Raw genomic sequence first — 21,305 nt, forward strand, 5'->3', positions numbered from 1 at the left:
TTCACCGGGCGATATGCTGCTGAGAACAATGATTTTTGTTCAGGCATAAACAATCCAATCACTTGAGGAATAAACAGCGTTTTGCTCGTTTAGTATAATGCACCTCATAGTCCTCCACATAGTATAATGCGCCCCATAGTAATCCATATAATATAATGCACACCCAATAGTCCTCCATATTGAAAAATGCACAACCCATAGTCTTCTATACAGTATAATGTACCCCATAGTCCTCCATATAGTATAATGCACTCGCCATAGTCCTCTATATAGTATAATGCACTCCCCATAGTTCTCCATATAGTATAATGCACACCCCATAGTCCTCCATACAGTATAATGTGCCCTAAAGTCCTCCATATAGTATTATGCACTTTCCATAGTCCTCCATATAGTATAATGTGCCCTAAAGTCCTCCATATAGTATTATGCACTTTCCATAGTCCTCCATATAATATAATGCACACCCCATAGTCCTCCATATAGTATAATGCACCCTAAAGTCCTCCATATAGTATTATGCACTTTCCATAGTCCTCCATATAGTATAATGCGCCCTAAAGTCCTCCATATAGTTTAATGCACTTTCCATAGTCCTCCATATAGTACAATGTGCCCTATACTCCTCCATATAGTATAATACACTCCCCATAATCCTCCATATAGTACAATGCACTCTCCATAGTCCTCCATATATTATAATGCGCCCTATAGTCCTCCATATAGTATAATACATTCCCCATAGTCCTCCATATAGTATAATACACGACCCATAGTCCTCCATATAGTACAATGCACTCCCCACAGTATATTGCACCCATAGTCCTCCATACAGTATAATGCACTCTCCTTAGTCCTCCATACAGTATAATGCAGCCCCCATATACTACATACAGTAGAATGCACAGCCTATAGTCCTAGATAGAGTATAATGCTGCTCCCACTGAGTACAATGCAGACCCACAGAGTATAATGCCGCCTCCATAGAGAATAATGCAGCCCCCATAGAGTATAATGCAGCCCCCATATAATATAATGCAGCCTCCATAGAGTATAATGCAGCCTTCATAGAGTACAATGCAGCCTCCATAGAGTATAATATAGCCTCCGTAGAGTATAACGCAGCCCCATAAAATATAATGCAGCCCCCATAGAGTATAATGCAGCCCCCATAGAGTATAATGCAGCCCCCATAGAGTATAATGCAGCCCCCATAGAGTATAATGCAGCCCCCATAGAGTATAACTCAGCTCCCATAGAGTATAATGCAGCCCTCATATAATATATTGTAGTCCAATAGAGTATAATGCAGCCCCCATAGAGTATAATGGAGCCCCATAGAGTATAATGCAGCCCCATATAATATAACGCAGTCCCATAGAGTATAATGCAGCCCCATAAGTTATGGGGCTGCTTTATACTCTATGGGACTGCGTTATATTATATGGGGCTGCATTATACTCTATGGGGCTCCATTATACTCTATGGGGGCTGCATTATACTCTATTGGACTACAATATATTATATGGGGGCTGCATTATACTCTATGGGAGCTGCATTATACTCTATGGAGGCTGCATTATACTGTCTGGGGCTGAGTTATACTCTATGGGGGCTGCATTATACTCTATGGGGGCTGCATTATACTCTATGGGGGCTGCATTATATACTATGGGGGCTGCATTATACCCTATGGGGGCTGCCTTATACTCTATGGGGGCTGCTTTATACGTTATGGGCCATAACGTATAAAGCAGCCCCCATAGAGTATAAGGCAGCCCCCATAGAGTATAATGGAGCCCCCATAGAGTATAATGCAGCCCCATATAATATAACGCAGTCCCATAGAGTATAATGCAGCCCCATAACGTATAAAGCAGCCCCCATAGAGTATAAGGCAGCCCCCATAGAGTATAATGGAGCCCCCATAGAGTATAATGCAGCCCCATATAATATAATGTAGCTCCATATAGTATAATGTAGCCCCCATAGAGTATAATGCAGCCCCCATGTAATATAATGCAACCCCCATATAGTATAATGCAGCTCCCATAGAGTATAATGCAGAGTCCATAGAGTATAATACAGCCTCCATAGAGTATAATGTAGCCCCCATATAACGTAATGCAGCCCCATAGAGTATAATGCATCCTCCATAGAGTATAATTCAGCTCCCATAGAGTATAATGCAGCCTCCATAGAGTATAATACAGCCTCCATAGAGTATAATGCAGCCCCCATATAATATAATGCAGCCCCATAGAGTATAATGCAGCCCACATAGAGTATAATGCAGCCTCCATAGAGTATAATACAGCCTCCATAGAGTATAATACAGATCCCATAGTGTATAATGCAGTCTCCATAGAGTATAATACAGCCTCCATAGAGTATAACACAGCTTCCATAGAGTATAATGCAGCCCCCATATAATATAATGTAGCCGCATAGAATATAATGCAGCCCCCAGAGAGTATAATGCAGGCCCCAGAGAGTATAATGCAGCCCCCATAGAGTATAATGTTGCCCCACATAATATAATGTAGCCCCATCTAGTATAATGCAGCCCCATATAATATAATGTAGCACTCATATAGTATAATGTGCCCTATACTCCTCCATATAGTATAATACACTCCCTATAGTCCTCCATATAGTACAATGCACTCTCCATAGTCCTCCATATAGTATAATAAACGTTCCACTCCTCACAGTATATTGCACCCCATAGTTCGCCACACAGTATAATGCACTCCCCATAGTCCTCCATACAGTATAATGCAGCCCCCATATAGTACATACAGTAGAATACACAGCCTATAGTACTTGATAGAGTACAATGCCACCCCACAGAGTATAGTGCTGCCTCCATAGAGTATAATGCAGCCCCCATAGAGTATAATGCAGACCCCATAGAGTATAATGCAGAGCCCATATAATATAATGCAGCCTCCATAGAGTAAAATGCAGCCTCCACAGAGTATAATGCAACCTCCTCCTTAGAGTATAATGCAGCCTTCATAGAGTATAATGCAGCCCCCATAGGGTATAATGCAGCCCCCATAGTATATAATGCAGCCCCATAGAGTATAATGCAGACCCCATAGAGTATAATGCAGACCCCATATAATATAATGCAGCCTCCATAGAGTATAATGCAGCCTCCTCCCTAGAGTATAATGCAGCCTCCATAGAGTATAATGCAGCCTCCTCCCTAGAGTATAATGCAGCTCCCATAGAGTATAATGCAGCCCCCATAGAGTATAATGCAGCCCCCATAGAGTATAATGCAGTCCCATAGAGTATAATGCAGTCCCATAGAGTATAATGCAGCCCCCATAAAATATAACTAGCTATTGAGCCCGTTCTACGCCTGGGTGGTGAGCATTTTTATTGGTATATGGTCTCCCATCCTGGTATTTCTTCTGCCCTCATCCTGGTATTTGTGCTGCCCCCATCCAGGTATTTGTGCTCCCCAATCCTGTTCCCCCATCCTGTTATGTGCTACCCTCATCCCTATCCTGGTATGCATGGCACGCCTCATCCCTATCCTGGTATACATGGCACTCCTTATCCCTATCCTGGTATGCATGGCACCCCTCACCCCCAATCCTGGTACGCATGGCACCCCTCACCCTCAATCCTAGTATGCATGGCACCCCTCACCCCCAATCCTGGTACACATGGCACCCCTCACCCTCAATCCTAGTATGCATGGCACCCCTCACCCCCAATCCTGGTATGCATGGCACCTCTCACCACTAATCCTGGTATGCATGGCACCCCTCATCCCAATCCTGGTAAGCATGGCACCCCTCATCCCAATCCTGGTATGCATGGCACCCCTCACCTCCAATCCTGGTATGCATGGCACCCCTCACCCCCTATCCTGGTATGCATGGCACCCTTCACCTCCAATCCTGGTATGCATGGCACCCCTCACCCCCAATCCTCTATGCATGGCACCCCTCACCCCTAATTCTGTATGTATAGCACCCCTCATCCCTATCCTGGAATGCATGGCACCCCTCACCCCCAATCCTTGTATGCATGGCACCCCTCACCCCCAATCCTGGTATGCATGGCACCCCTCATCCCCAATCTTGGCATGCATGGCACCCCTCATCCCAATCCCTCATCCTGGTATGCATGGTATGCATGGCTTTCTCATCCCCAATCCTGGTATGTGTGGCAACCCTCATTCCCCAATCCTGGTATGTTAAGCACCCCCCATCCCCCAATCCTGGTATGCATGGCACCCCCCATCCCCCAATCCTGGTATGTAGGGTACCCAATCCCTCATCCTGATATGCATGGCTTTCTCATCCCCAATTCTGGTATGTATGGCACTCCTCATCCCCCAATCCTGATATGCATGGTACCCCTCATCTCACAATCCTGGTATGCATGGTATCCCTCATCCCCCAGTCCTGGTATGCATGGTACCTTTCATCCCCAATCCTGGCATGCATGGTACCCCTCATCCCCCAATCCTGATATGCATGGTACCCCTCATCTCCCAATCCTGGTATGCATGGTATCCCTCATCCCCCAATCCTGTTATGCATGGTACCCCTCATCCCCCAATCCTGGTATGCAAGGTACCCCTCATCCCCCAATCCTGGTATGCATGGTCCCTTCATCCCCCAATCCTGGTATGCATGGCACCCCTTATCCGCCAATCCTGGTATGCATGGCACCCCTCATCCCCCAATCCTGGTATGCATGGCACCCCTCACCCCTCAATCCTGGTATGCATGGCACCCCTCACCCACCAATCCTGGTATGCATGGCACCCCTCAATCCTGGTATGTATGGTACCCCTCATCCCCAATTCTGGTATGTGTGGCCCCTCATCCCCCAATCCTGGTATGTGTGGCCCCCTCACATCCCAATCCTGGTATGCATGGTCCCCACACCCCCAATTCTGGTATGTATGGTACCCCCTCACCCCCCCAATCCTGGTATGCATGGTACCCCTCAATCCTGGTATGTATGGCACCCCTCATCCCCCAATCCTGGTATGCATGGCACCCGTCAATCCTGGTATGTATGGTACCCCTCATCCCCCAATCCTGGTATGTGTGGCCCCCTCATCCCCCAATCCTAGTATGTGTGGCCCCCTCACATCCTAATCCTTGTATGCATGGTCCCCTCACCCCCAATCCTGGTATGTATGGTACCCTCTCACCCCCTCAATCCTGGTATGCATGGTACCCCTCAATCCTGGCATGTATGGCACCCTTCATCCCCCAATCCTGGTATGCAGGGTCCCCTCAGCCCCAATCCTAGTATGTATGATACCCCCTCACCCCCAAATACTGGAATGTATGATACCCCTCACCCCCCAATCCTGACATGCATGGTACCCCTCAATCCTGGTATGTCTGGCACCCCTCATCCCTCAATCCTGGTATGTGTGGCACTCTTCATCCCCCGATCCTGGTATGGATGGGACCCCTCATCCCCCAATCCTGGTATGTGTGGCCCCCTCACATCCCAATACTGGTATGCATGGTCCCCTCACCCCCAATCCTGGTATGTTTGGTACCCCCTTACCCCCCAATCCTGGTATGCATGGTACCCCTCAATCCTGGTATGTATGGCACCCCTCATCCCCCAATCCTGGTATGCATGGCACCCCTCACCCCTAATTCTGTATGTATAGCACCCCTCATCCCTATCCTGGAATGCATGGCACCCCTCACCCCCAATCCTTGTATGCATGGCACCCCTCACCCCCAATCCTGGTATGCATGGCACCCCTCATCCCCAATCTTGGCATGCATGGCACCCCTCATCCCAATCCCTCATCCTGGTATGCATGGTATGCATGGCTTTCTCATCCCCAATCCTGGTATGTGTGGCAACCCTCATTCCCCAATCCTGGTATGTTAAGCACCCCCCATCCCCCAATCCTGGTATGCATGGCATCCCCCATCCCCCAATCCTGGTATGTAGGGTACCCAATCCCTCATCCTGATATGCATGGCTTTCTCATCCCCAATTCTGGTATGTATGGCACTCCTCATCCCCCAATCCTGATATGCATGGTACCCCTCATCTCACAATCCTGGTATGCATGGTATCCCTCATCCCCCAGTCCTGGTATGCATGGTACCTTTCATCCCCAATCCTGGCATGCATGGTACCCCTCATCCCCCAATCCTGATATGCATGGTACCCCTCATCTCCCAATCCTGGTATGCATGGTATCCCTCATCCCCCAATCCTGGTATGCATGGTACCCCTCATCCCCCAATCCTGGTATGCAAGGTACCCCTCATCCCCCAATCCTGGTATGCATGGTCCCTTCATCCCCCAATCCTGGTATGCATGGCACCCCTTATCCGCCAATCCTGGTATGCATGGCACCCCTCATCCCCCAATCCTGGTATGCATGGCACCCCTCACCCCTCAATCCTGGTATGCATGGCACCCCTCACCCACCAATCCTGGTATGCATGGCACCCCTCAATCCTGGTATGTATGGTACCCCTCATCCCCAATTCTGGTATGTGTGGCCCCTCATCCCCCAATCCTGGTATGTGTGGCCCCCTCACATCCCAATCCTGGTATGCATGGTCCCCACACCCCCAATTCTGGTATGTATGGTACCCCCCCCAATCCTGGTATGCATGGTACCCCTCAATCCTGGTATGTATGGCACCCCTCATCCCCCAATCCTGGTATGCATGGCACCCATCAATCCTGGTATGTATGGTACCCCTCATCCCCCAATCCTGGTATGTGTGGCCCCCTCATCCCCCAATCCTAGTATGTGTGGCCCCCTCACATCCCAATCCTTGTATGCATGGTCCCCTCACCCCCAATCCTGGTATGTATGGTACCCTCTCACCCCCTCAATCCTGGTATGCATGGTACCCCTCAATCCTGGCATGTATGGCACCCCTCATCCCCCAATCCTGGTATGCAGGGTCCCCTCAGCCCGAATCCTAGTATGTATGATACCCCCTCACCCCCAAATACTGGAATGTATGATACCCCTCACCCCCCAATCCTGACATGCATGGTACCCCTCAATCCTGGTATGTCTGGCACCCCTCATCCCTCAATCCTGGTATGTGTGGCACTCTTCATCCCCCGATCCTGGTATGGATGGGACCCCTCATCCCCCAATCCTGGTATGTGTGGCCCCCTCACATCCCAATACTGGTATGCATGGTCCCCTCACCCCCAATCCTGGTATGTTTGGTACCCCCTTACCCCCCAATCCTGGTATGCATGGTACCCCTCAATCCTGGTATGTATGGCACCCCTCATCCCCCAATCCTGGTATGCATGGCACCCCTCAATCCTGGTATGTATGGTACCCCTCATCCCCCAATCCCAGTATGTGTGGCCCCCTCATCCCCAATCCTGGTATGTGTGGCCCCCTCACATCCCAATCCTGGTATGCATGGTCCCCTCACCCCCAATCCTGGTATGTATGGTACCCTCTCACCCACCCAATCCTGGTATGCATGGTACCCCTCAATCCTGGTACGTATGGCACCCCTCATCCCACAATCCTGGTATGCAGGGCCCCTCAGCACCAATCCTAGTATCTATGATATCCCCTCACCCCCAAATACTGGTATGTATGATACCCCTCACCCCCCAATCCTGGCATGCATGGTACCCCTCAATCCTGGTATGTCTGGCACCCCTCATCCCTCAATCCTGGTATGTGTTGCACTCTTCATCCCCCGATCCTGGTATGGATGGGACCCCTCATCCCCCAATCCTGGTATGTATGGTACCCATTCCCACATCCTGGTATGCATAGCTTTCTCATCCCCAATCCTGGTATGTATGGCACTCCTCATCCCCCAATCCTGGTATGCATGGAACCCATCATCCCCCAATCCTGGTATGCATGGTACCCCTCATCCCCAATCCTGGTATGCATGGCACCCCTCAATCCTGGTATGTATGGTACCACTCATCCCCCAATCATGGTATGCATGGCCCCCTCACCTCCAAATCCTGCTATGCATAGTCCCCTCACCCCCCAATCCTGGTATGTATGGTACCCCCTCACCCCCCAATCCTGGTATGTATGGTACCCCTCACTTCCCCAATCCTGGTATGCATGGTACCCCTCAATCCTGGTATGTATGGTACCCCTCATCCCCCAATCCTGGCATGTGTGGCCCCCTCATCCCCCAATCCTGGTATTTGTGGCCCCCTCACATCCCAATCCTCTATGCATGGTCCCCTCACCCCCAATCCTGGTATGTATGGTACCCTCTCACCCCCCCAATCCTGGTATGCATGGTACCCCTCAATCCTGGTATGTATGGCACCCCTCATCCCCCAATCCTGGTTTGTGTGGTCCCCTCACCTCCCAATCCTGGTATGAAGGGTCCCCTCAGCCCCAATCCTAGTATGTATGATACCCCCTCACCCCCCAATACTGGTATGTATGATACCCCTCACCCTCCAATCCTGGCATGCATGGTACCTCACAATCCTGGTATGTATGGCACCCCTCATCCCTCAATCCTGGTATGTGTGGCACTCTTCATCCCCCGATCCTGGTATGGATGGGACCCCCCATCTCCCAATCCTGATATGTATGGTACCCAATACCTCATCCTGGTATGCATGGCTTTCTCATCCCCAATCCAGGTATGTATGGCACTCCTCATCCCCCAATCCTGGTATGCATGGAACCCATCATCCCCCAATCCTGGTATGCAAGATACCCCTCATCCCCCAATCCTGGTATGCATGGAACCCCTCAATCCTGGTATGTATGGTACCCCTCATCCCCCAATCATGGTATGTGTGGCCCCCTCATCTAACAATCCTGGTATGTGTGGCCCCCTCACCTCCAAATCCTGCTATGAATAGTCCCCTCACCCCCCAATCCTGGTATGTATGGTACCCCCTCACCCCCCAATCCTGGTATGTATGGTACCCCTCACCCCCCAATACTGGTATGCATGGTATCCCTCAATCCTGGTATGTATGGCCCCCTCATCCCCCAATCCTGGTATGTGTGGCTCCCTCATCCCCCAATCCTGGTATGTGTGGCCCCCTCATCCCCCAATCCTGGTATGCATGGTACCCCTCATCCCTTTCACGCTGCACACATGCAAAAAAAATAAACACTTATACTCACCTTTCTTCCCTGTGCTCCAGCGCTGCGGTGTCCTGTTCTGCCGGAGGCCGCGGGAGGAGTGTGGTGCCGGAGTACGCGCATGCCCATACCGCGCTGTCTGGCGCCATTTTGCTGAAGACACACTGCAAATGTGTCTTCAGTAAAGTGGCGCCGGACAGCGCTATGCGCATGTGCCGACTCCGACGGATTCACTCCTGCCCCAGTCTCCGGCGAGAAGAGAAGCGCCGCTGCAACGCTGCTCCCGGTCAGGTAAGTATGGCGCCGGAGATCGCGATATGCGTTCAGTGTCTACGCACACCGCGATCTCCGGCGCCATACACTCCTATTACCTGTAAGGGCTCCATGCGTTCTTCTGTCTGGAGCTAGACTGCGCGTCACGCATGCACAGTCTATAATGGCTTCAGACAGAGGGATGCTTGCAGTGTTATATTGTAGATGCAGTCCCACAGAGTATAATGCAATTCCATAGAGTATAATGCAATTCTATAGAGTATAATGCAGCCCCCATAGTGTATAATGCAGCCCCCATAGAGTATAATGCAGCCCCCATAGAGTATAATGCAGCCTCCATAGAGTATAATGCAGACCACATAGAGTATAATGCAGCCCCATATAATATAATATAGCCCCATATAGTATAATGCAGACCCTTAGAGTATAATGCAGACCCCATGTAATACAATACAGCCACCATAGAGTATAATGCAGCTCCCATACAGTATAATGCAGAGTCCATAGAGTATAATGCAGCCTCCATAGAGTATAATGCAGCCTCCATATAATATAATGCAGCCCCATAAAGTATAAAGCAGCCCCCATAGAGTTTAATGCAGCCCCCATAGAGTTTAATGCAGCCCCCATAGAGTATAATGCATCCTCCATAGAGTATAATGCAGCTTCCATAGAGTATAATGCAGCCTCCATAGAGTACAATACAGCCTCCATAGAATATAATGCAGCCCCCATATAATATAATGCAGACCCATAGAGTATAATGCAGCCCCCAGAGAGTATAATGCAGCCTCCAAAGAGTATAATGCAGCATTCATAGAGTATAATGCAGCCCCCATAGAGTATAATGTTGCCCCACATAATATAATGTAGTCCCATCTAGTATAATGTAGCCCCCAAATAGTATAATGTGTCCTTTACTCCTCCATATAGTATAATACCCTCCCATAGTCCTCCATATAGTACAATGCACTCTTCATAGTATATTGTATAATGCTGCCCCCACTGAGTACAAGCAGCCCCCAGAGTATAATGCAGCCCCCACAGAGTTTAATGCAGCCCCCATAGCTTATAATGCATCCTCCATAGAGTATAATGCAGCTTCCATAGAGTATAATGCAGCCTCCATAGAGTACAATACAGCCTCCATAGAATATAATGCAGCCCCCATATAATATAATGCAGACCCATAGAGTATAATGCAGCCCCCCAAAGTATAATGCAGCCCCCAGAGAGTATAATGCAGCCTCCAAAGAGTATAATGCAGCATTCATAGAGTATAATGCAGCCCCCATAGAGTAAAATGTTGCCCCACATAATATAATGTAGCCCCATCTAGTATAATGTAGCCCCCATATAGTATAATGTGTCCTTTACTCCTCCATATAGTATAATACACTCCCATAGTCCTCCATATAGTACAATGCACTCTTCATAGTATATTGTATAATGCTGCCCCCACTGAGTACAAGCAGCCGCCAGAGTTTAATGCAGCCCCCATAGCGTATAATGCATCCTCCATAGAGTATAATGCAGCTCCCATATAGTATAATGCAGCTCCCATGGAGTATAATGCAGCCTCCACAGAGTATAATGCAGCCCCCATATAATATAATACAGCGCCATAGAGTATAATGCAGCCCCCATAGAGTACAATGCAGCCCACATAGAGTATAATGCAGCTTCCATAGAGTATAATGCAGCTTCCATAGAGTATAATACAGCCTCCATAGAGTATAATACAACTCCCATAGTGTATAATGCAGCCCCTAGAGAGTATAGTGAAGCCTTCATAGATTATAATGCAGCCCCCATAGAGTATACACTCTGTGCCGAATTATTAGGCAAATGAGTATTTTGATCACATGATACTTTTTATACATGTTGTCCTACTCCAAGCTGCATAGGCTTGAGAGCCAACTACCAATTAAGTAAATCTGGTGATGTGCATCTCTGTAATGAGGAGGGGTGTTGACTAATGACATCAACACCCTATATAAGGTGTGCTTAATTATTAGGCAACTTCCTTTCCTTTGGCAAAATGGGTCAGAAGAGAGATTTGATGGGCTCTGAAAAGTCCAAAATTGTGAGATGTCTTGCAGAGGGATGCAGCAGTCTTGAAATTTCAAAACTTTTGAAGCGTGATCACCCAACAATCAAGCGTTTCATGGCAAATAGCCAACAGGGTCGCAAGAAGCATGTTGGCCAAAAAAGGCGCAAAATAACTGCCCATGAATTGAGGAAAATCAAGTGTGAAGCTGCCAAGATGCCATTCACCACCAGTTTTGCCATATTTCAGAGCTGCAACATTACTGGAGTATCAAAAAGCACAAGGTGTGCGATACTCATGGCCAAGGTAAGGAAGGCTGAAAAACGACCACCTTTGAACAAGAAACATAAGATAAAACGTCAAGAATGGGCCAAGAAATATCTTAAGACTGATTTTTCAAAGGTTTTATGGACTGATGAAATGAGAGTGACTCTTGATGGGCCAGATGGATGGGCCAGAGGCTGGATCAGTAAAGGGCAGAGAGCTCCACTACGACTCAGACGCCAGCAAGGTGGAGGTGGGGTTCTGGTATGGGCTGGTATCATCAAAGATTAACTTGTGGGACCTTTTCGGGTTGAGGATGGAGTGAAGCTCAACTTCCAGACCTACTGCCAGTTTCTGGAAGACAACTTCTTCAAGCAGTGGTACAGGAAGAAGTCGGTATCGTTCAAGAAAAACATGATTTTCATGCAGGACAATGCTCCATCACATGCATCAAACTACTCCACAGCGTGGCTGGCCAGTAAAGGTCTAAAAGAAGAAAAAAATAATGACATGGCCCCCTTGTTCACCTGATCTGAACCCCATAGAGAACCTGTGGTCCATCATAAAATGTGAGATCTACAGGGAGGGAAAACAGTACACCTCTCGGAACAGTGTCTGGGAGGCTGTGGTGGCTGCTGCATGCAATGTTGTTCGAAAACAGGTCAAGCAACTGACAGAATCTATGGATGGAAGGCTGTTGAGTGTCATCATAAAGAAAGGTGGCTATATTGATCACTAATTTTCTTGGTTTTTGTTTTTGCATGTCAGAAATGTTTATTTCTAAATTTTGTGCACTGATAATGGTTTACCTGGTGAAAATAAACAAGTGAGATGGGATTATATTTGTTTTTTATTAAGTTGCCTAATAATTCAGCACAGTAATAGTTAACTGCACAAACAGATATCCTCCTAAGATAGCCAAATCGAAAAAAAAAACACTCCAACTTCCAAAAATATTAAGCTTGGATATTTATGAGTCTTTTGGGTTGATTGAGAACATAGTTGTTGATCAATAATAAAAATAATCCTCTAAAATACAACTTGCCTAATAATTGTGAACACAGTGTAATGTTGCCCCACATAATATAATGTAGCCCCATCTAGTATAATGCAGCCCCATATAAGATAATGTAGCCCCCATATAGTATAATGTGCCCTATACTCCTCCATATAGTATAATACACTCCCCATAGTCCTCCAGATAGTAAAATGCACTCTCCATAGTCTTCCATATAGTATAATACAGGTCCCACTTCTCACAGTATATTGTACCCCATAGTTCTCCACACAGTATAAAGCACTCCCCATAGTCCTCCATACAGTATAATGCAGCCCCCATATAGTACATACAGTAGAATACATAGCCTATAGTCCTTGATAGAGTATAATGCTACCCCCACTGAATACAATGCCGCCCCCACTGAGTACAATGCCGCCCCACAGAGTATAGTGCCGCCTCCATAGAGTATAATGCAGCCCCCATATAATATAATGCAGCCTCTATAGAGTATAATGCAGCTTCCATAGAGTATAATGCAGCCTCCGTATTGTATAATGCTGCACCATATAATATACTGCAGCTCCCATAGAGTATAATGCAGCCCCATAGAGTATAATGCAACCTCCATAGAGTATAATGCAGCCCCCATATAATATAATCCATCCCCATAGAGTATAAAGCAGCCCCCAGAGTATAATTCAGCTCCTATAGAGTATTATGCAGCCCCCATATAATATAATGCAGTCCCATGAAGTATAATGCAGCCCCCATAGAGCATAATGCAGCCCCCATAGAGTATAATGCAGCCCCCATAAATTATAATGCAGCCTCTATAGAGTATAATGCAGCCTTCATAGAGTATAATGCAACCCCTATAGAGTATAATGCAGCCCCCATATAATATAATGCAGTCCCATGAAGTATAATGCAGCCCCCATAGAGCATAATGCAGCCCCATAGAGCATAATGCAGCCCCCATAGAGTATAATGCAGCCCCCATAGATTATAATGCAGCCTTCATAGAGTATAATGCAGCCTTCATAGAGTATAATGCAACCCCTATAGAGTACAATGCAGCCCCATATAATATAATATAGCCCCATATAGTATAATGTAGCCCCATAGAGTATAATGCAGACCCCATGTAATATAATGCAGCTCCCATACAGTATAATGCAGAGTCCATAGAGTATATTGCAGCCTCCATATAATATAATGCAGCCCCATAGAGTATAAAGCAGCCCCCATTGTATAATGCAGCCCCCATATAATATAATGCAGCCCCAAAGAGTATAATGCAGCTTCCATACAGTACAATACAGATTCCATAGAGTATAATGCAGCCCCCTTATAGTATAATGCAGCGCCATATAGTATATTGCAGCCCCATATAATACAATGTAGCCCCAATATAGTGATGTCGATACAGTTGAATATGAGATGCGGGGAAGGGTGTGCAGCGCTGGCGCCGACCCTCTCTAACTCACAGGCCCCACAGCGGCCTCGTGGTGTGCTGCATCTGCCTAGGGCCCCTGGGAGATTGGGGGCCCTAGGCAGATGCCTAGTCTGCCTGCCCTTAACGCCGGTCCTGGATAGGCCATCAATATAAAGTACCGGACAAATCCTTTAATACACTGCATTACATGTTCTCATTTATATTATCAGTGTTGGATTCAGATTGGTGGAGTCCCCCATCTCAGTAGAAGGACTCCTATACTTCAAAAGAGCTACATGTAAGTATGGATACTTCTCCATCTATTATCATTTGATTTGAGATGCCAAACAGTTATCAAAGGATCGGCATTTTTCTAAAAGAAGTGAATTTCAAGTAGTGAGCAGAGTGTGCACTATCTATGAATAGACTGCCAGGGGTGTAAGTAGAAATTGTTTGACAGAGCATATTGGAAGAACCAATCAGTGCAGGAAAGAGTAGTGGTTAATGTTCTCTTGATACACAGGATGGGAAAGGTATAGGGAGTACATGTCCCTTGCACCCCTTTCATAATCTGCCCTGTATACTTTAGTACAACGTTGAATTCATAACTATGCAAGGCTTGAATTTTCTGCTGTCCCAATATCTCTCAGGATGTAGCATGGTGCAGTCATGGGTGAGGTACCTGTCTTCCGCACTCCGCCATGATACATAAAAACTGAGGTCCTACTGACTAGCTGTGTGTACTCTAGTTACCTGGGCAATACGCTTCTGCAGACCACATGCGTTGTACTTGGCAGGCCAGGACCAGATGTTACGGAGATAAGTTAACTTTTTACTGAACAGTAACTTGTTATGAACTATGTACATCAGATAATAGGTACAATACTTCACATATGTTTTACTTGCATTAAGCAGGCAAGGGCACTTCTCGGTTACATTTAATAGCATTTCTCTTTCCTTGCACTTCACAATTTCTCTTTCCTTGCACTGCACAATCCTGCATCTCACGAAAATCTAGCAAACTCTTATCGGAAGCTCCGTCTTCCCCATAAGGGCCACACGGGTCGAGGTGTAATGATACGGCCACTCACAGCTACTCTCAGTTCCCAACTAACTAATAAGAATGCCACTGCTCAACGTACATTGGTATGACTCCTCAATAGTATCTTGAAATTCACTGCTTTCCGTAGGAGAATTCATGTGCCAATATGGTGACCATAGCTTATTTCCAATGTAGACAATTGTTCACTAGTGTCCTTCTGATAAAGTTTCCTCTGCTTTCAATCCCCTTTAAGTGGGCCTTCTGCTCCCCCCTGGGCAAAGTTGTTGCTGTTTAAATGGCCTTCCTGGCCTAGGTTCCAATCTGTGAAATGTGTCTTCACGTTTTCTTGGTCTTTAGGACATATTATCTGATGCCCTCCCTCTTCGCACACAACACAATTTAATATGCATGTCTGCAAGCTATTAGGCCTTAGTTCATTCATTACTGAATGCTAGGCCCTATCTGTTACCAGGAAGCTGTCTCATGTATTCCCATGCAGCCCCTCCCATTCTGGGCTAGTCCTAACTATTAACTCTGTCTATACCCAAACTAAGTGCATTTAAATTACTAAACTGGCAAAATCACATTTAAAGCTATGCAATGCACTATATACCAACATCATATCTTCGGGGGGGGGGGGGGGGGCGAACCTCCACTTCCTTACATGGACTTGCATTCTCTGTTTTCTTTACACTGTACTGTAATATACTGCATTACATAGGCTCAGCTCGGTTCTTAGGAAAGTATCTGAAAACAAACTTGTAAACTGTGTACAGTCATAATAAATAACAGAATTACAGCTCTCGGTCATCAAGGCACATACCCTGTACTTTCGGGCAAGAATCACTTTTAACTCAACTGTAGTCCTTGGGACATCAATATAATTTATGAAGGCACAAAGTAAGGCATTACCGTTGTGTGGAAGTACAGAAGAGGTAATTAGAGGTACATCACAATGTGTGGCAATTAGAGAACCACAATTATTGTGTGAAGGCCAAAAGGGGACACTTCTACTGTTTAGATACTCCGGAAAAAATCACTGCTGATGCGTGGGGTACAAAAGGTGGCACTATTACCTTGTGAAACACAAAAGAAGACACTTTTACTGTTTGGTTCACAATTACAGTCTGTGGCACAATATGGGCACTATCTGTTTGACACTGTTACTTTGGGGCAGTATTAATAACCCACTATAGCTTGCCAGGTAGTTATAACATACGGTGATTATTTTTGAAGTAAAGTATTTGGGGGCAATGTAAGCAACATAGTAGTTATAGAATTTGGGGAAATAATTGCAGTAACATAAAAATGTGGGTTAGCAACAGGTTGGGAAGTTTGGGTAGGTAGGGAAATGGCAGGAAGTGTGCTGGAAAAGCAAAGAGCTGCAAAATCTGCATATACAAGTCATGACTGAAAGAAGATTTCATAGTGGTCTGGGCCAGACAGAAAAGTGAAACAATAAAATTAGAGATGACATCAGCTGTGAGTCACTGGATGGAGATTCATGCTGCCCAAATCACAGGTTATGCTCCTCTCTAAAACGATACTGCATTTCAGGGTAAACATACATTGAATAGCTGTCTGGGGACTATATGTCTCTGCTGACAAGTTTGAGGCTGGTATCTAGCTGGCGTCTCCCTGCCCTGCTCCAGGTGACTAACAGGTCTCTCCCTATGTGTGTCCATAGGAAGGTACTTTTCAGTCATGAGGAGCCTGGCGAAGTCAGCTGGATATCAGCCTCGAACTTGTCAGCCAAAGCAAATAGTGCCCAACTGGCTTTTTAAAGTATGTTTGATAATGAAATCTGCAGCATTCAGAGTAAAGAACCTGACTGTAACTGTGGTTTGAGCAGAATGAATCTAATGGTTTACTTTAATTCTACTGTAATTACTGACGCTCCCTCTCCCATCATTCCCCCTCTGCCTCTGATGCAGCGAGCGTGATGATGTCACGCTGTGCCGGCAGAGGAGCTGCTGAAACATGCTGCAGAACATGGAGCAGCGGGGGAAAGAGGAGAGGTAAGTATTGTATTTATTTGTTTTTTATACGTGGAGGACATAACAATGTATAGGGGGCTGCATTATACTCTATGGAGTGACTGCATTATACTCAGGTGGCTGCATTTTACTATATTGGGGGACTGCATTATATTTTGAGGGGTGTCTACATTAGAGAGCATGGGAGGCAGTATTATACAGTATGGGGGGCTGCATTATACTGTATGGGGGGCGTTATTATACTCTGAAGGGTGGCTGCATTATACTCTATGGGGGGCTGCATTATACTCTATGGGGGGGCTGCATTATACTCTATTGGGTTGCTGAATTATACTATTTCGGGGGCTGCATTATACTGTATGGGGGGCTACATTATACTCTGAGGGGTGGCTGCATTATACTATATGGGGGGCTTCATTATACTGTATGGGGGTTGCATTATACTCTGAGGGGTGGCTGCATTATACTCCATGGGGTGGCTGCATTATACTATATGGGGGGCGGCATTATACTGTATGGGGGGGCTGCATTATACTCTGATGGGTGGCTGCATTATACTCTATGGGGTGGCTGAATTATACTATATGGGGGGCTGCATTATACTGTATAGGGGGCTGCATTATACGCTGAGGGATGGCTGCATTATATTGTCAATCACGCTCATTTAGCAGCCCGAAATGTTTCTGTGTGATGGTGCAATATGTTAGCATTTAGGGCCCCACTTTAAACTTTTGCCCAGGGCCCCACTTTGCCTTAAACCGGCCCTGTATACAGTGCACATAGTACCTGTGTTACATACTCCATGTATGGCTGTCATATAGGTCTTTACATATAGGTTTTTATTCAGTAATGGTATCGCAATATTATGTAGTCACTATGTAGTGGTAATACACTGGTCATGGTGTAGAGGTAATATTGGTGTCTTGAAAAATGGTATAATGGCAATGCTGGTGTTTGTACTGTATAAAGTTTTGTTTTAAGCCATAGTGTGAAGATAACATTTCATTACTGTACACCGGTATTATTTGGTTCTGATATAGTGGGTTTTTGAATAACTTTATATTTGTACTGACAGTGTATAGTGGGATTATCTTTGAATATCATATAGCTCCATTGCTTTTGATGTACAGTATATGCCTGCATTACACAATGTGCATTATTTGTGTGATATTTACATAATTGGACAGAGTAAGAGATTTTGTCATAGGTGGGAAGAATGGGGCCACAAGCTAACTTATGAAAAAGGCACAAAACCCAAGAAACACAAATGCTTTCAGTGGTCACCATGAACTAGTCCTATTAATGATAGCAGTGTAAATTTGTGTAATCATGCTTCTAAACACTGCAGTGTAACATAGCTGTTGTGTATCAGTAGATGTGTATTATTGTGGATATTACATTGTACTGTTCTTTTGAAATGTTCTATATTCTTAAAAATTTACTATTAAAATTTCAGTATATAGAAATATTCATTTTCTTATGACCTTCACATATAACTGTTATGTACATGATTACAACACATTCGGACATAATTCTATGACAGCCTTCTATGTGTGAAATTGACATGCCAATGCAAGGTAATGTGTTTATTTTCACAAGCAGAGTACAAGAATTCTTACCTCCGCAGACATTGCCTTCTAGGTCTTCACACTGCCGATCGTCACATTCACAAAGTTTTCCATACACCCTGCTGTCTCCAGGCGGGAAACAAGTGCACTGACCACATTCACATTTCCCTGCGGTACAAAATATCCACATTAGTCATATCCTTTAAGCCACACAGAATAGTTACATTCTCTGATGAAAAGAAGTATCCAATCCGCACCTTACTACCATCATCTTAGGAAGTATGCCGAAGGTTAAAGCCATATAAAATACAAAAGTGAGCAAGATGTGTCACAAGGCATTGTGTACTATGTGACATAATGTAAGTCATATATGTATATGACCTATGTTATGCACGTATGGATAGATATAGATAGATATCCGAAATATGCAACCTTCACAAAAGGACCTAGTGAACAGAACCATCCTATAATCTGGTCAGAACAATATACAGGGTGGTCCAAAAGTAGGTGGACAGAAAATGTAATAAGGTTATGAAGGGGGAGATTTATCAAACATGGTGTAAAGTGAAACTGGCTCTGTTGCCGTTAGCAACCAATCAGATTCCACTTTTCATTCCTCACAGACTCTTTGGAAAATGAAAGGTGGAATCTGATTGGTTGCTAACGGCAACTGAGCCAGTTTCACAGATCTAGTTTTCACAGATAGATCTCCCCCAAATCTGTTTTCTTTTCAGATAATTCAGATAACACATAATGGCAAATAATTTAAATACAGATCAAAGAAAATGGATTTTAACAGAGTATTGGAAATCTCAAAATGCTAAAACCGTTAGAGCAAATTGGGTTGAAACATTTGGTACTCAAGCCCCAAAGAGACAAACCATTTACCGCATTTGTGACAAATTCAATGCCACTGGCTCAATCCTTAATGCTCCAAAAACTGGTCGACCCAAAACAGTCTGTACAGAAGATAATAAACAACTTGTTGCTGAAACATTTGTTCAGAGTCCAAAAAAGTCCACCAGAAAAGCCTCTTTGGAATTGGGAATTTCACGAGCTTCTATCATGCGAATCCTGAAATCTATTGGGTGGAAAGCTTATCGTCCACGTCTAATTCATGGTTTATTGGAGGATGATCCAGACAGGCGGCTGCAATTTAGTGAGATTGTGCTTAACGAAATTGAAGAAAATTCTGTAATTTTAGATAACATTATGTGGAGTGATGAAGCTTCTTTCAAATTATCCGGCGATATTAACAGACATAATTGTATTTACTGGTATAATGAGAACATGCATTTAACGTTAGAGCAACAACTAAATGAGCCTGGTGTCAATGTTTGGGGTGGTATTTCAAGTTTTGGTGTTTTAGGACCAATATTTTTTGTTGGAACAGTCACAGGAGATAAGTATCTCGAAATTCTAATAAATCAAGTTGTTCCCCAGTTACAGCAACAGCCTAATTCAAATGACCTTTATTTCCAACAAGATGGGGCCCCTCCACATTATTCAAAAGTAGTCCACGAGTATCTAGATGAAACAACTTAACCCCAATAGATTTTTTCTTTTGGGGAGTGCTCAAGGACAAAGTTTATAGTCGAAAACCAAAAAGTGTCAGTGATTTGAAAAATTACATAAGAGATGCATTTCAAGAAATTAATACCCAAAGAGACTTGTGCAAAAAAGTTTGTTGAAGCGTAAGAGGCAGACTTCAAAGCTGTGCAAATTGTAATGGAAAACAGTTGGAGCACCTGCGTTGATAAAATTTAAGGGCTTTTGTATTATTGTTCAGAATAAAATTGAATTGTCAATGTTATACGTGTGTTAGTAAATATAATTTTATATATAAATCAAAATAAATGTTATTATTTTCTGGCCACCTACTTTTGAACCACCCTGTATATAATGCGACATAGTTGCATTTACTGCTAAAACTACCATAAGTGGTGTGTGTGTAAGCTGAAGCATTACTAAAGGATTATGGGTCCTGGTGCAACAAGTCAGTGTGAGGCATCTATACACTGTGACAGAATCACTGGTGTTATATGTGAGGAGAAGTATGTTTCGCCACAGCTGCTAGCCTTAGCGAACTGAACCTACAACTTTCCTCCAGCATGTTATGTGTTGGGGGGTTAAATCACCTAAAGGGAGTGGTTTTGTGTGAATGACATGGAGATGGGAGGGAAGTCATTCACCCTACATCCACCTCAGGGTGTGGCTGAGCAAGGTTAAATGCTCAGTCACTATTTTTTTTTCCCGGGTTGTGTGTCTGGAGAGGCAAGTCTCCAGACTGTAAAGCTTCAGCTCAGGAGGAGCTGAAGGGTGTGCTATAACCTGTGCGGGCGAACCCCACACACACATATGGACTGTGCTATCGTTTATCTTTTGTTTTGCCGTTTTGCCAGAAAGGCTATGTTTATTTTGCTGAATCGGCTTTATGCTGTTACAATAAACCCGCAGAGGAAACCGTTTCCTGAGTCTACTTCTGAAAGCAGCCGAGTGAGTCATCTTACCACAACACACACACACAGCAATGGTCATGCTAAGTGAGTCAAATGAGCAATTGACATCAATGTGAATGCTACATGATA

The 21,305-nt window shown here is 45.1% G+C and overlaps 1 protein-coding gene across 1 annotated transcript in view; it reads right to left on the reverse strand.

Moving 5' to 3' along the window:
• Window positions 1-21,305, reverse strand: part of ITGBL1 (integrin subunit beta like 1) — a 768,314-nt gene that overhangs the window by 165,610 nt on the left and 581,399 nt on the right. The window contains exon 8 of the mRNA XM_073670396.1: window positions 18,769-18,885. Coding sequence (XP_073526497.1) covers window positions 18,769-18,885 — 117 coding nt within the window. The remainder of the gene's footprint in view (window positions 1-18,768; window positions 18,886-21,305) is intronic.

This window comes from Phyllobates terribilis, unplaced genomic scaffold, assembly GCF_046119375.1.
Source record: "Phyllobates terribilis strain yellow unplaced genomic scaffold, ASM4611937v1 Scaffold_2__4_contigs__length_985480577, whole genome shotgun sequence".
Taxonomy (NCBI): Eukaryota; Metazoa; Chordata; class Amphibia; order Anura; family Dendrobatidae; genus Phyllobates; species Phyllobates terribilis.